Genomic DNA, 16,962 nt, shown 5'->3' with positions numbered 1-16,962 from the left:
CAGATGTCTTATCTTTAAGTCTGCTGGATCAGACTTTCCCAATGTGGCCAACCCTCCCAGCATGTCGCCCTGACTGGTCAGTTCCAGGTCATGAACCCAGGTTTCTAGCAAATCCTTTTAGTTTCCTTAAAACTGGTATTTGGGTTTTATATTGGAAAGTCCAAAATCCGTTTCTATTCAGTTCGGCCGCAGCTGTCGCAGCATTATGTGACTTCAGCCCCTTGCTCGGTTTGTTCTCGGCTCTATCTCAGTCTGAAGTGTTTGGTTGGCAGAGGGCGGAGTGAGGAGTGAGATCAGCAGGAAGAGGACATGAAACAAGAAGGGAAACTGGCATCAGAGAGGAAGCCATTGACGTATCACACGGGGCGGCCCGTATACTGGGGTCATTACTTGGTCTAGTCCTTTGTAACATCTTCACCTTGCTTGGAGGGAAGGCTCTATTGGGTTAAAGTGGACTCTGGTTTTCAATGTCAAGCAGCTGTCCAGACAGCTCCGTACTGAGGGGAGCACTTTCAATGCTGCATTTACAATTCTGAACCTTGAATAGATTTGGGGGAAGAGGGACGATTCCCTGCACCTCCCCTTAGTATTTGGGGTTGAATTCCTGTTCAGAGAATTGGAGTGGTGAATGTGGGCTCAGCGTGAGTCAACTGAATAAAATGACAGACCGCAAAAATAAACAGCCCCCAGTAGCGTAAGGCACTGGACTTTAAACCTTCCTGCACAGTCCTGTTTTAGGAGAGACTGAGGCTGGTGGGTTTTAACAGGGATTTTATCCACAATGGCTTTGATTCTCGGACTTGTTCTCTCATCGCTGGTTCCCTCCGAGGCAAATCAACAAGGTTTGTTCTGCAGGGAGCTCACAGCCGATTCTCAATATATTAGTAATTTACTCTGATGATCTTAACGTTGGCTTTAAGTAATAACACAAAGCTCCTCTCAGTCTTCCTCCCCAGTAACACTGCCCGAACACTGTTGGGCAGACAGAAACGTGCCAATTTCCTGCTGGAGGAGTTAAGGCCCGGGAACCTGGAGCGAGAATGTATGGAGGAAATCTGTAACTACGAGGAGGCGAGCGAAGTGTTTGAAGATGCGGAGAAGACGGTGAGTAAAACCGAGGCACCTCACGGTTAACGTTCGGTGAGTGGAGAAAGGGAGCGGAGTGTCCTTGAGAGGCTGGGTCCCGGGGGGAGATCCTCAGTGCTCTCCCCACTTCACAAAAAGTAACGCCGGGAGGGAGCAGCTCCCAGCGAGTTTCCTGCCCTTGTTGATGTGTTTTGCTGCGTCAGTTTGTTCTTTTTTACTTTATTGATTTAAACTTAAATCAATCTTTAATTAAACTTAAACCCATGTTTAATAACAAAAGTTTAAACTTAAATCTATCTTTAATAACAAACTTCTTAAACTTACACCTATCGAGAATGATCATCAATCGATCGAGAATGATCATCAATCTATCTATAGTGATCATCAATCTAGAATGATCATCAATCTATCGAGAATGATCATCAATCTAGAATGATCATCAATCTAGAATGATCATCAATCTAGAATGATCATCAATCTATCTATAGTGATCATCAATCTAGAATGATCATCAATCTATCTATAGTGATCATCAATCTAGAATGATCATCAATCTATCTATAGTGATCATCAATCTAGAATGATCATCAATCTAGAATGATCATCAATCTAGAATGATCATCAATCTATCTATAGTGATCATCAATCTAGAATGATCATCAATCTATCGAGAATGATCATCAATTTAGAATGATCATCAATCTAGAATGATCATCAATCTAGAATGATCATCAATCGATCGAGAATGATCATCGATCGAGAATGATCATCAATCTATCTATAGTGATCATCGATCTAGAATGATCATCAATCTATCTATAGTGATCATCGATCTAGAATGATCATCAATCTAGAATGATCATCAATCTAGAATGATCATCAATCTATCTAGAATGATCATCGATCTAGAATGATCATCAATCTATCTAGAATGATCATCAATCTAGAATGATCATCAATCTATCTATAGTGATCATCGATCTAGAATGATCATCAATCTATCTATAGTGATCATCGATCTAGAATGATCATCGATCTAGAATGATCATCGATCTAGAATGATCATCGATCTATCTAGAATGATCATCGATCTATCTAGAATGATCATCAATCTATCTATAGTGATCATCATCTATAGTGATCATCAATCAATCTATAATGATCATCGATCAGTCTATAATGATCTATCTATAATGATCATCGATCATGATCATCGATCAGTCTATAATGATCTATCTATAATGATCATCGATCATGATCATCGATCAATCTATAATGATCTATCTATAATCATCAATCTATAACGATCATCAATCTATCTATAATCATCAATTTATAATGATCAATCTATAATGATCAATCTATAATGATCAATCTATAATGATCATCGATCAATCTATAATGATCAATCTATAATGATCAATCTATAATGATCATCGATCAATCTATAATGATCAATCTATAATGATCAATCTATAATGATCATCGATCAATCTATAATGATCAATCTATAATGATCATCGATCAATCTATAATGATCATCGATCAATCTATAATGATCAATCTATAATGATCAATCTATAATGATCATCGATCAATCTATAATGATCAATCTATAATGATCAATCTATAATGATCATCAATCTATCTATAGTGATCATCAATCTATAATCATCAATTTATAATGATCATCAATCGATCGAGAATGACCATCAATCTATCTATAATGATCATCAATCTATCTTTAACACTTTAAGTTTTAATCTATCTTTCTTTAACCTCGCCTTATCTTCGATTTGCCTTTAATAATTAAACCGTCCCGTTACTTTTCTGCTGCTTTCAATCTCTCAGAAACAATAGTATACAAAAGGTTTAAAGTCCAATCATTATTGCATTCATTTAGAATCAGAGAGTTTTACAGCACAGGAGGGGGCCATTCAGCCCATCGTGCCTGTGCCAGCTCCCTGAAAGAACCATCTCCCTAGTCTCATGCTCCTGCCCTTGCCCCGTGTCCTTTTAAATGCTCTTTTTTGTTTATTTATTCACTTATCTTTTAAAAGCCACCATGGACTCTGTTCCCTCCCCACTATTCTCAGTAGAGCCTCCTGTTACTCAACCCTCACCACATGTAAATAGTAAAAACCTGCTAACTTCTCCCTTCATTCCTTCGGCAATGATCTTAATTCCTGCCCTCTAGTTACAGACTCACTAACCAGACAGACACTCTCCCCATTTACCTTATCACAACCCCTCATCATATGAACATCGTCAGATCACCTCTCAAACCATGTGGGTGTGGGGAGGGAGGGAGGGTGGTGGGGAGGTGTTTGTGTGGGGTGGGTGTGCAGGGGTGTGTATGTGTGGGTGTGTGTCTGTGTTTTTGAGGGGGTGTGTGTGGGTGTTTTGAGGTGTGTTGAGGGGCGTGCAGGTGCATTGAGGGGGGCGTGTGTTTTGAGAGTGTGTGTTTTGAATGTGTGTGGGTGTTTTGGGGTTTGGGGGTGTGTGTGTGGGTGTGTGTGTGGGTGTGTGTTTTGGGGTGTGTGTGTGTTTGTGTTTTGGGGTGTGTGTGTGTGTGTTTTGAGGTGTGTGTGTGTGTTTTGGGGTGTGTGTGTGTGTGTGTGTGTGTGTTTTGGGGTGTGTGTGTGTGTTTTGAGGTGTGTGTGTGTGTGTTTTGGGGTGTGTGTGTGTGTGTGTGTTTTGGGGTGTGTGTGTGTGTGTGTTTTGGGGTGTGTGTGTGTGTGTTTTGGGGTGTGTGTGTTTTGGGGTGTGTGTGTGTGTGTTTTGGGGTGTGTGTGTGTGTTTTGGGGTGTGTGTGTGTGTGTTTTGGGGTGTGTGTGTGTGTGTTTTGGGGTGTGTGTGTTTGTGTTTTGGGGTGTGTGTGTGTTTGTGTTTTGGGGTGTGTGTGTGTGTGTGTGTTTTGGGGTGTGTGTGTTTTGGGGTGTGTGTGTGTTTGTGTTTTGGGGTGTGTGTGTGTGTTTGTGTTTTGGGGTGTGTGTGTGTGTGTGTGTTTTGGGGTGTGTGTGTGTTTGTGTTTTGGGGTGTGTGTGTGTGTGTGTGTGTTTTGGGGTGTGTGTGTGTTTGTGTTTTGGGGTGTGTGTGTGTGTGTGTTTTGGGGTGTGTGTGTGTGTGTTTTGGGGTGTGTGTGTGTGTGTTTTGGGGTGTGTGTGTTTGTGTTTTGGTGTGTGTGTGTGTGTGTGTGTTTTGGGGTGTGTGTGTGTTTGTGTTTTGGGGTGTGTGTGTGTGTTTTGAGGTGTGTGTGTGTGTGTTTTGGGGTGTGTGTGTGTGTGTGTGTTTTGGGGTGTGTGTGTGTGTTTTGGGGTGTGTGTGTGTGTTTTGAGGTGTGTGTGTGTGTGTTTTGGGGTGTGTGTGTGTGTGTGTGTTTTGGGGTGTGTGTGTGTGTGTGTTTTGGGGTGTGTGTGTGTGTGTGTTTTGGGGTGTGTGTGTCTGTGTTTTGGGGTGTGTGTGTGTGTGTTTTGGGGTGTGTGTGTGTGTTTTGGGGTGTGTGTGTGTGTTTTGGGGTGTGTGTGTGTGTGTTTTGGGGTGTGTGTGTGCGTGTTTTGGGGTGTGTGTGTTTGTGTTTTGGGGTGTGTGTGTGTGTGTGTTTTGGGGTGTGTGTGTTTTGGGGTGTGTGTGTGTTTGTGTTTTGGGGTGTGTGTGTGTGTTTGTGTTTTGGGGTGTGTGTGTGTGTGTGTTTTGGGGTGTGTGTGTGTTTGTGTTTTGGGGTGTGTGTGTGTGTGTGTGTTTTGGGGTGTGTGTGTGTTTGTGTTTTGGGGTGTGTGTGTGTGTGTGTGTGTGTTTTGTGTGTGTGTGTGTGTGTGTTTTGGGGTGTGTGTGTGTGTGTGTGTTTTGGGGTGTGTGTGTGTGTTTTGGGGTGTGTGTGTGTGTGTGTTTTGGGGTGTGTGTGTGTGTGTGTTTTGGGGTGTGTGTGTGTGTGTTTTGGGGTGTGTGTGTGTTTGTGTTTTGGGGTGTGTGTGTTTGTGTTTTGGGGTGTGTGTGTGTGTGTTTTGGGGTGTGTGTGTGTGTGTTTTGAGGTGTGTGTGTGTGTTTTGGGGTGTGTGTGTGTGTGTTTTGGGGTGTGTGTGTGTGTTTTGGTGTGTGTGTGTGTGTGTTTTGGGGTGTGTGTGTGTGTGTTTTGGGGTGTGTGTGTGTTTGTGTTTTGGGGTGTGTGTGTGTGTGTGTGTGTGTTTTGGGGTGTGTGTGTGTGTTTTGGGGGGTGTGTGTGTTTGTGTTTTGGGGTGTGTGTGTGTGTGTGTGTGTGTGTGTGTGTTTTGGGGTGTGTGTGCGTGTGGGTGTGCGTGTGGGTGCTTTGGGGTGTGCGTGTGTGCGTGTGGGTATGCGTGTGGGTGTTTTGGGGTGTGCGTGTGTGCGTGTGGGTGTGCGTGTGGGTGTTTTGGGGTGTGCGCGTGGGTGTGCGTGTGTGTGTGTGGGTGTGGGTGTTTTGAGGTGTGTGTGTGTGCGTGTGTGTGTGCGTGTGGGTGTTTTGGGGTGTGCGTGTGTGCGTGCTTGTGGGTGTTTTGGGGTGTGTGTGTGTGCGTGCGTGTGGGTGTTTTGGGGTGTGTGTGTGGGTGTGTGTGGGTGTGTGTGTGTGTGTTTTGAGGTGTGTGTGTGGGTGTGGGTGTTTTGAGGTGTGTGTGTGTGTGTGTGGGTGTGTGTGTGGGTGTGGGTGTGGGTGTTTTGAGGTGTGTGTGTGTGGGGGTGTGTGTGGGTGTGTGTGTGTGTGTGGGTGTTTTGAGGTGTGTGTGTGTGGGGGTGTGTGTGGGTGTGTGTGTGTGTGTGTGGGTGTTTTGAGGTGTGTGTGTGTGGGTGTGTGTGTGTGTGTGTGTGTGGGTGTTTTGAGGTGTGTGTGTGTGGGGGTGTGTGTGGGTGTGTGTGTGTGTGTGGGTGTTTTGAGGTGTGTGTGTGTGGGGGTGTGTGTGTGTGTGTGTGTGTGGGTGTTTTGAGGTGGGTGTGTGTGTGTGTGGGTGTGTGTGTGTGTGTGGGTGTTTTGAGGTGTGTGTGTGTGGGGGTGTGTGTGTGTGTGTGTGTGTGGGTGTTTTGAGGTGGGTGTGTGTGTGTGTGGGTGTGTGTGTGTGTGTGTTTTGAGGTGTGCGTGTGTGGGTGTGTGGGTGTTTTGAGGTGTGTGTGTGTGTGTGTGTGTGCACGTGTCACCTGGTTCTTTCCCCTCTTCTCCGAAGGCTGCCTGCAGGAGTGCCCAGATTTCAGGTTGAGGTACTACTGCCATCCCAGCCCTGTGGAGCTCCCAGGGAGCGGCCGGGACAAGAAACCTCAGCTTCTGGCTGGCAAAAAATAGATTTCACCAATTTCAAATCCTCGGGAACAGATCCCATATAATTCCAGCTTCCATCACCCTCTGCAGAAATCCACCTCTATCTCTCTCTTTAATGCCGCTGCCCTTAAGGCCCCAGTAGTGCCCGAACCTGCTCTCCTGCAGTCAATAGTGTGGCAGCATGTGCCCAGTGCATGTCCGTGATATAATGAGGCTCAGGAGGAAATTTATGCAGTGAGGTGAAGGTCCCGGCTACTTCTCCCATTAGCTCCACCCAACCGGCTCGCAGGAAGTACTGCAAGAGCAAAATCCACCCTAATATTCAAATTGTGGTCCAATCAATGATATGACTCGGTTTAGAATGACCTCTCTGCTTTTGTACTCTATCTCCCTATTTATAAAACCTTGGATCCCATTGCCTTTATTAACTTGTCCTCCTACTTTTAAAGATTTGTGTCTGTGAACCTCCTTTCAGAGTTTTACAATTTAGTGTGTATTTACTCTCCTCACTCTTTGTTCCACGTTCACAGTTTTCATGCAATCACTGGCTTCTTACAGGGAAGACGTCCATATAAGTGTGTTGAATATGAGCAGATCAGTGCACAGCCCTCCCCCCTCACAGGTCAACACTCCATTCACACTGGACTGAAGCTTTTCAAGCCGCCCCAGTGTGAAACGACCTTTACTTATAGACGCATGCACTTTCACAAAGTGCAGGGAGATACAGCCATGAAGCCTGGGTCAGCGGTGAGTTAAGGTCTAATCTCCTGCAGCCTCCAATTGTTTGGGGACTGCCATAAGACAGTAGCTCTCGGGGCTTTCAACAACCTGATTGGTACCATTCGGGCAGCTTCTCCACCGAGCAGAGCCAGTGCAAAGTGTAAGCTGTAGGAGAGGGAGGTGGAGATGGGGATTGCAGTACATGCGTGCTCACCCACCAGTTTAGATGTCAGCTTGGCTCGGTGGGAGCATCGCTGCTTCTGAGTCAGAAGGTCTTGGGTTCAAGTCCCTACTCCAGGACTCCATCACCTAATCTAGGCTAACACATCCAGCGCAAGAAAGGAAAGGGCAAACTAAATAACACCTTTCACATCCTCAGGATGGCCCAAAGTGCTTCACAGCTAATTCATTACTTTTAAAGGGAAATGCAGCAAGGTCCCACAACAGCAGTGTGATAAAGGCGAGATCATCTGTTTTAGTGACGTTGGTTGAGGGATAAATATTGGCCCTAGGACAATGGGGAGAACTCCTCTGCTCTTCTTCAAATAGTGCCCTGGGATGTTTTATGTCCGCCTGAGAGGGCAGACGGGGCTTCGGTTTAATGTCACATCTGAAAGACGGCAGCTCCGACAGTGCAGCACTCCCTCAGTACTGCACTGGAGTGTCAGCCTAGGTTTTGTGCTCAAGTCTGGAGTGGGATGTGAACCTACAACCTTCTGATCCAGAGGCGGAAGTAACACCACCGAGCTATGATAAAGTGTTTGTTGGTGAACACTACCGACCGAGTCTGGTGTATAGAAAGAAATGTGGATCATATGGCATTGATACTTGTTCCTAAACAATTCACCAAGATTACACATTGTAACGTTCTGTTTTCTTTCTTTAGTGGACGTTCTGGAAAACTTACAATGGTGAGTCACTTATTTACTTAACTCATCGAGACTTCACACTAAAAGTGTTGATGACTAAGAAGGATGTGAAGGCCTTAGAGAGGGTGCAGAAGTGATTTACTAGAATGGTACCAGGGAGGAGGGACTTCAGTTATGTGGAGAGACTGGAGAAGCTGAGATTGTTCTCCTTAGAACAGAGAAGGTCGAGGGGAGATTTAATAGAGGTGTTCAAAATTATGAAGGGTTTTGATCGAGTAAATAGGGAGCAACTGCGTGGCAGGAGGGTCGGTAACCAGAGGACACAGATTTAAGATAATTTGCAAAAGAACCAGAGGGGAGATGAGGAGAATTTTTTTTACGCAGCGAGTTGTGATGATCTGGAATGCTCTGCCTGAGAGGGTGGTGGAAGCAGATTCAATAGTAACTTTCAAAAGGGAATTGGATAAATACTTGAAGGGAAAGAGCAGGGGAATGGGACTATTTGGATCGGTCTTTTGAAGAGCCAGCACTGGCATGATGGGCCGAATGGCCTCCTGTACTGAATGATTCTATGATTCTAAAATGGCTCCTTCTTATCATTGAGACCTGAAAATATATTAGCTGTGAATTTCCTTGAAGTTGCTCCTGCTCCCGATCTCGGGATTTCCAACATACTTCCGGCAAAGTTACAGCTCCAAGGAAATTCCCAGCCAATGTTGCCAATTTTCAGATTTTCCCCCCACTCCAGTGCCACAACAACACCCCCACTCACACTAAATCCAATCGACAGTCCGACTGCAAAAGTTGGAACATAAACCGGGGAAATATGTAAAAGGGTGGTGCAACTGACAACAGCGGTTTCTGACCCGAACCCTAACTACTGACAACAGAGGATTCTGACCCTAACCCTAACTACTGACAACAGAGGATTCTGACCCTAACCCTAACTACTGACAACAGAGGATTCTGACCCTAACCCTAACTACTGACAACAGAGGATTCTGACCCTAACCCTAACTACTGACAACAGAGGATTCTGACCCTAACCCTAACTACTGACAACAGCGGTTTCTGACCCTAACCCTAACTACTGACAACAGAGGATTCTGACCCTAACCCTAACTACTGACAACAGAGGATTCTGACCCTAACCCTAACTACTGACAACAGAGGATTCTGACCCTAACCCTAACTACTGACAACAGCGGTTTCTGACCCTAACCCTAACTACTGACAACAGAGGATTCTGACCCTAACCCTAACTACTGACAACAGAGGATTCTGACCCTAACCCTAACTACTGACAACAGAGGATTCTGACCCTAACCCTAACTACTGACAACAGCGGTTTCTGACCCTAACCCTAACTACTGACAACAGAGGATTCTGACCCTAATCCTAACTACTGACAACAGCGGTTTCTGACCCTAACCCTAACTACTGACAACAGAGGATTCTGACCCGAACCCTAACTACTGACAACAGCGGTTTCTGACCCTAACCCTAACTACTGACAACAGAGGATTCTGACCCTAATCCTAACTACTGACAACAGCGGTTTCTGACCCTAACCCTAACTACTGACAACAGAGGATTCTGACCCTAACCCTAACTACTGACAACAGAGGATTCTGACCCTAACCCTAACTACTGACAACAGCGGTTTCTGACCCTAACCCTAACTACTGACAACAGAGGATTCTGACCCTAACCCTAACCCTAACTACTGACAACAGAGGATTCTGACCCTAACCCTAACTACTGACAACAGAGGATTCTGACCCTAACCCTAACTACTGACAACAGAGGATTCTGACCCTAACCCTAACTACTGACAACAGAGGATTCTGACCCTAACCCTAACCCTAACTACTGACAACAGAGGATTCTGACCCTAACCCTAACTACTAACAACAGCGGTTTCTGACCCTAACCCTAACTACTGACAACAGCGGTTTCTGACCCTAACCCTAACTACTGACAACAGAGGATTCTGACCCTAACCCTAACTACTGACAACAGAGGATTCTGACCCTAACCCTAACTACTGACAACAGCGGTTTCTGACCCTAACCCTAACTACTGACAACAGAGGATTCTGACCCTAACCCTAACTACTGACAACAGAGGATTCTGACCCTAACCCTAACTACTGACAACAGAGGATTTTGACCCTAACCCTAACTACTGACAACAGCGGTTTCTGACCCTAACCCTAACTACTGACACCCTAAGCACTAACACTCTAACCTTAATGCCCTAATCATAACGCCCTAACCTTAACACTCTAATGTCCACCGCAACACCTAACCCTAACCCCAACTCCTAACCCTAAATCCAACCACTAGCCTCAACCAGTAACCCTAAATCTAACCCTAACCCTGACACTAACCCCAATCACTAACCCTAACTCTAATCCTAATCCTAAATCACACGTTGTCAATAGTCACTTCCTATGTAAAAATAACAGCAACCACTTCAAAATAGCCTCACACAGGGAGCAAAATTCAACCAAACACGTCTGCTTTCATAAAACAGGCACAAATTTTCAATGGATTTTCAAAACAGGAAGATAATATTTAAGGATCCATAATTCACGTACATAATTCCCCGAGTAGAAATGGCGACTCGGTAAATACAGTTTGCTGTGGTTAGATTAACCATAGAATTCTAAAGAATTACAGCACAGAAGGAGGCCATTTTGCCCATCATGTCTGTGTTGCTAGAACAATCCAAAACTAATCCCACTGCCCCACTCTCTCCACATAGAATTATAGAAAGGAGGCCATGGAAGGAGGCCATTCGGCCCATCGAGTCCGCACCAGCTCTATGCAAGAACAATCCAGCTAGTCCCACTCCCCCACCCTATCCCCGTAGCCCTGAAAATTTTTTCCTTTCAAGTACTTATCCAGTTCCCTTTTGAAGGCCATGATTGAATCTGCCTCCACCGCCCCCTCGGGCAGTGCATTCCAGATCATAACCACTCGCTGTGTAGAAAAGTTTTTCCTCATATCACCTTTGGTTCTTTTGCCAATCACCTTAAATCTATGTCCTCTGGTTCTTGACCCCTCTGCTATTGGGAACAGTTTCTCTCTATCTACTCTGTCTAGACCCGTCATGATTTTGAATATCTCTATCAAATCTCCTCACAATTGTCTCTGTTCCAAGGAGAACAATCCCAGCTTCTCTAGTCTATCCACGTAACTGAAGTTCCTCATCCCTGCAATCATTCTAGTAAATCCCTTCTGCACCCTCTCTAAGGCCTTCACATCCTTCCTAAAGTGCGGTGCCCAGAACTGGACACAATACTCCAGTTGTGGCTGAACCAGTGTTTTATAAAGGTTCATCATGACTTCCATACTTTTGTACTCTATGCCTCTATTTATAAAGCCCAGGATCTGTTCTTGTATAAAACAATGGTTAGGCCACAGCTGGAGTACTGTGTGCAGTTCTGGTCGCCACACTACAGGAAGGATGTGATCGCTTTGGAGAGGGTGCAGAGGAGATTCACCAGGATGTTACCAGGGCTGGAGCGCTTCAGCTATGAAGAGAGACTGGGAAGATTGGGTTTGTTTTCCTTGGAGCAGAGGAGGCTGAGGGGGGACATGATTGAGGTGTACAAAATTATGAGGGGCACAGATAGGATGGATACTGAGGAGCTTTTTCCCTTCGTTGAGGGTACTATAACAAGGGGACATAGATTCAAGGTAAAAGGCGGGAGGTTTAGAGGGGATTTGAGAAAGAACTTTTTCACCCAGAGGGTGGTTGGAGTCTGGAACTCACTGCCTGAGAGGGTTGTGGAGGCAGGAACCCTCACAACATTCAAGAAGCATTTGGATGAGCACTTGAAATGCCATAGCATACAAGGCTACGGACCAAATGCTGGAATATGGGATTAGAGTAGACAGGGCTGATGGCCGGCGCGGACACGATGGGCCGAAGGGCCTCTATCCGTGCTGTATAACTCTATGACTCTATGACTCTATCCCGTATGCTTTTTTAACTGCTTTCTCAACCTGCCCTGCCACCTTCAATGATTTGTGCACATAAACCCCCAGATCTCTCTGTTCTTGTACCCCTTTTTAGAGTTGTGTCCTCTAGTTTATATTGTCTCTCCTTGTTCGTCCTACCGAAATGTATCACTTCACATTTTCTGCGTTAAATTTCATCTGCCACGTGTCCGCCCATTCCACCAGCCTGTCTATATCCTCTTGAAGTCTATCACTATCCTCCTCACTGTTCACTACACTTCCAAGTTTTGAGTCATCTGCAAATTTTGAAATTGTGCCCTGTACACCCAAGTCCAAGTCATTAATATATATCAAGAAAAGCAGTGGTCCCAGCACCGACCCCTGGGGAACACCACTGTACACCTCCCTCCAGTCCGAAAAACAACCGTTCACCACTACTCTCTGTTTCCTGTCACTTATCCAATTCTGTATCCATGTTGCCACTGCCCCCTTTATTCCATGGGCCGCAATCTTGATGATAAGCCTACCGTGCGGCACTTTATCAAACGCCTTTTGGAAGTCCATATACACCAATCAACTGCATTGCCCTCATCAACCCTCTCTGTTACCTAATCAAAAAACTCCATCAGGTTAGTGAAACACAATTTGCCTTTAACAAATCCGTGCTGGCTGTCCCTAATCAATCCACACTCGTCCAAGTGATTGTTAATTCTGTCCCGGATTATCGTTTCTAAAAGTTTCCCCAACACTGAGGTTAAACTGACCGGCCTGTAGTTGCTGGTTTTATCCTTACACCCTTTTTTGAACAAGGGTGTAACATTTGTAATTCTCCAGTCCTCTGGCACTATCCCCTTATCTAAGGATGTTTGGAAGATTATGGCCAGTACCTCCGCAATTTCCACCCTTACTTCCCTCAGAAACCTAGGATGCATCCCATCAGGACCGGGTGACTTATCTACTTTAAGCACAGCCAGCCTTTCTAGTACCTCTTCTTTATCAATTTTTAGCCCATCCAGTATCTCAATGAAATCTTCCTTTACTGAGACTCTGGCAGCATCTTCTTCCTTGGTAAAGACAGATGCAAAGTCTCATTTAGCACCTCGGCCATCCCCTCTGTCTCCATGAGTGGATCTCCTTTTTGGTCCCTAATTGGCCCCACCCCTCCTCTTACTACCTGTTTACTATTTATATGCCTATAGAAGACTTTTGGATTCCGTCTTATGTTGGCCGCCAGTCTATTCTCATACTCTCTCTTTGCCCCTCTTACTTCCTTTTTCACTTGCCCTCTGAACTTTCTATATTCTGCCTGGTTCTCACTTGTGTTATCAATCTGATATCTGTCATACGCCCCTTTTTTCCGTTTCATCTTATTCTCTATCTCTTTTGTCATCCAGGGAGCTCTGGCTTTAGTTGCCCTACCCCTCGTGGTAATGTACCTAGACTGTACCTGAACCATCTCCTCCTTAAAGACCGCCCACTGTTTGATTACAGTTTTGCCTGCCAAACTTTGATTCCAATTTACCCGGGCCAGATCCGTTCTCATCCCACTGAAATTAGCCCTCCTCCAATTGAGTATTTTTACTTTAGAGTGGGCCGTGTCCTTTTCCATAGCTATTCTAAACCTTATGATACTATGATCACTGTTCCCTAAATGCTCCCCCACAGACACTTGCTCCACTTGGCCCATCTCATTTCCCAGAACCAGATCCAGCAATGCCTCCTTCCTCATTGGGCCAGAAACATACTGATCAAGATAGTTCTCCCGAACACACTGCAGAAATTCCTCCCCCTCTTTGCCCCTTGTTTGCTACTATCCCAGTCCAGATTAGGATAGTTGATGTCCCCCATTATCACTGCTCTATGGTTCTTGCATATCTCTGTAATTTCCCTTCAAATTTGCCCCTCTATATCCTTCCCACTAGTTGGTGGCCTATAGAATACACCCAGTAGTGTAATGGCACCTCCATTGTTTCTTAACTCGAACCAACTAGATTCTGTCCTTGACCCCTCCAGGACATCCTTTCTCTCCAACACTGCAATATTCTCCTTAATCAATACTGTCACCCCCCTCCCCGCTCCTTTTTTTCTTTCCCTATCTTTCCTAAACACCTGAAATCCAGGAATATTTAGTATCCAATCCTGCCCTTTTTTGAGCCACGTCTCCGTAGCACTGCATCAATCCCAAACTAATCCCACTACCCCACTCTCTCCCCATAGTCCTGTATCAATCCCAAACTAATCCCACTGCCCCACTCTCTTCCCCATAGCCCTGTATCAATCCCAAACTAATGCCACTACCCCACTCTCTCCCCATAGCCCTGTATCAATCCCAAACTAATCCCACTACCCCACTCTCTCCCCATAGCCCTGTATCAATCCCAAACTAATCCCACTGCCACACTCTCTTCCCCATAGCCCTGTATCAATCCCAAACTAATCCCACTGCCCCACTCTCTTCCCCATAGCCCTGTATCAATCCCAAACTAATCCCACTGCCCCACTCTCTTCCCCATAGTCCTGTATCAATCCCAAACTAATCCCACAACCTCACTCTCTCCCCATAGCCCTGTATCAATCCCAAACTAATCCCACTGCCCCACTCTCTCCCCATAGCCCTGTATCAATCCCAAACTAATCCCACTACCCCACTCACTCCCCATAGCCCTGTATCAATCCCAAACTAATCCCACTGCCCCACTCTCTCCCCATAGCCCTGTATCAATCCAAAACTAATCCCACTGCCCCACTCTCTCCCCATAGTCCTGAGATTCCACTGCCCCACTCTCTCCCCATAGCCCTGTATCAATACCAAACTAATCCCACTGCCCATAGCCCTGTATCAATCCAAAACTAATCCCACTGCCCCACTCTCTCCCCATAGTCCTGAGATCCCACTGCCCCACTCTCTCCCCATAGCCCTGTATCAATACCAAACTAATCCCACTGCCCCACTCTCTCCCCATAGCCCTGTATCAATCCCAAACTAATCCCACTACCCCACTCACTCCCCATAGCCCTGTATCAATCCCAAACTAATCCCACTGCCCCACTCTCTCCCCTTAGCCCTGTATCAATCCCAAACTAATCCCACTGCCCCGCTCTCTCCCATAGCCCTGTCTCAATCCCAAACTAATCCCACAACCTCACTCTCTCCCGATAGCCCTGTATCAATCCCAATCTAATTCCACTGCCCCACTCTCTCCCCATAGTCCTGTATCAATCCCAAACTAATCCCACTGCCCCACTCTCTCCCCATAGTCCTGAGATTCCCCTTTCACACACACCGCACCCTAGATAAGCTCTCGAATAAAAGGGATACTAGAGAGTCCCCAATTGATACCGACCATCTGAATACAATTAACACTAATTGATACAAATCATACAATAATCCCACTGCCCCACTCTCTCCCCATAGTCCTGCATCAATCCCAAACTAATCCCACTGCCCCACTCTATCCCCATAGTCCTGTATCAATCCCAAACTAATCCCACTGCCCCACTCTCTCCCCATAGCCCTGTATCAATCCCAAACTAATCCCACTGCCCCACTCTCTCCCCATAGCCCTGTATCAATCCCAAACTAATCCCACTTCCCCACACTCTCCCCATAGTCCTGTATCAATCCCAAACTAATCCCACTGCCCCACTCTCTCCCGATAGCCCTGTATCAATCCCAAACTAATCCCACTTCCCCACACTCTCCCGATAGCCCTGTATCAATCCCAAACTAATCCCACTGCCCCACTCTCTCCCCATAGCTCTGTATCAATCCCAAACTAATCCCACTGCCCCACTCTCCCCATAGCCCTGTATCAATCCCCAAACTAATCCCACTGCCCCACTCTCTCCCCATAGACCTGTATCAATCCCAAACTAATCCCACTGCCCCACTCTCTCCCCATAGTCCTGTATCAATCCCAAACTAATCCCACTGCCCCACTCTCTCCCCATAGTCCTGTATCAATCCCCAAACTAATCCCACTGCCCCACTCTCTCCCCATAGACCTGTATCAATCCCCAAACTAATCCCACTGCCCCACTCTCTCCCCATAGTCCTGTATCAATCCCCAAACTAATCCCACTGCCCCACTCTCTCCCCATAGTCCTGTATCAATCCCAAACTAATCCCACTGCCCCACTCTCTCCCCATAGCCCTGTATCAATCCCAAACTAATCCCACTGCCCCACTCTCTTCCTATAGTCCTCTATCGTCGTTTGCTTCAAATATTTATCCAGTTTTACTTTAAAAGATGCGTTGGTCTCTGCCTCATTCATTCCCCGTGGCATTCCGTGATCCAACATCCCTCTGTGTAAAGAATTTTCTCCAATCCCTCTCCTCTCAGTGACAATTTTAAATTGATGATCCCTCATCACTGACTCCCCAACTAGAGGAAATAGTCGTCCGCAATTAAACACTCTCCTTCATCCCTGAGCAATCCTCCCCTCTCTTTAACTATTATTTTACTTTTTATGTGCTTATCGAAGCCCATACTATTTCCTTTTATATAATCCGCTAGTCTTTTTTCATACTCCCTTTTCACCTCTTCTAATCTCCCTTTTCACCTCCCTGCTACACTTTCTATATTCCTCATGATTATCTTTGCTTTAGCCCCAACTTTATCACATGCCTCCCTTTTAAGTTTCAGTTTAGCTTTAATCTCCCTGTTTATCCACTCAACTCTATTCTTTGATACATTCCCCTTTTCACCTTATAGGAATATATTCATTCTGTACTCTGTATCATATTTGAAGATTTCCCACTAATAATCTGACGACCTGTTTGCAAATATTTCTACCCAGTTAATTTTAGATCCCTTATCTCGCTGAGCTTGTCTTTTCCTGCCCAGCAATCTTATCTTTTACAGTTTATTATCCATTTCTATTTTTGCATCGACCCAAACTATGTTGTGATTGCTATTTCCCAATTGTTCTCCTATTCTCATCAATTATTTGCCCCACTTCATTTCCCAGAACTAAATCAAGCAACACCTCTTTCCTTGTTCCTTGTTGGACTAGAAACATATGGATCTAGGAAACAGTCCTGGATCCA

The 16,962-nt window shown here is 45.5% G+C and overlaps 1 protein-coding gene across 1 annotated transcript in view; it reads left to right on the top strand.

Annotated features, from left to right (window-relative positions):
* The first annotated feature begins 741 nt into the window (after window positions 1–741).
* Window positions 742–16,962, top strand: part of LOC137327060 (coagulation factor X-like) — a 44,243-nt gene continuing 28,022 nt past the window's right edge. Inside the window, exons 1-3 of the mRNA XM_067992465.1 lie at window positions 742–842; window positions 944–1,104; window positions 7,959–7,983. Of these exons, the coding sequence (XP_067848566.1) occupies window positions 782–842; window positions 944–1,104; window positions 7,959–7,983 (247 nt within the window). The 5' untranslated portion in view covers window positions 742–781. The remainder of the gene's footprint in view (window positions 843–943; window positions 1,105–7,958; window positions 7,984–16,962) is intronic.

The sequence above is a fragment of the Heptranchias perlo genome, chromosome 11 (genome assembly GCF_035084215.1).
Source record: "Heptranchias perlo isolate sHepPer1 chromosome 11, sHepPer1.hap1, whole genome shotgun sequence".
Classification (NCBI taxonomy): Eukaryota; Metazoa; Chordata; class Chondrichthyes; order Hexanchiformes; family Hexanchidae; genus Heptranchias; species Heptranchias perlo.
Note: the sequence above shows the minus strand (reverse complement) of the source record. Positions and strands in the feature narration are given on the sequence as shown.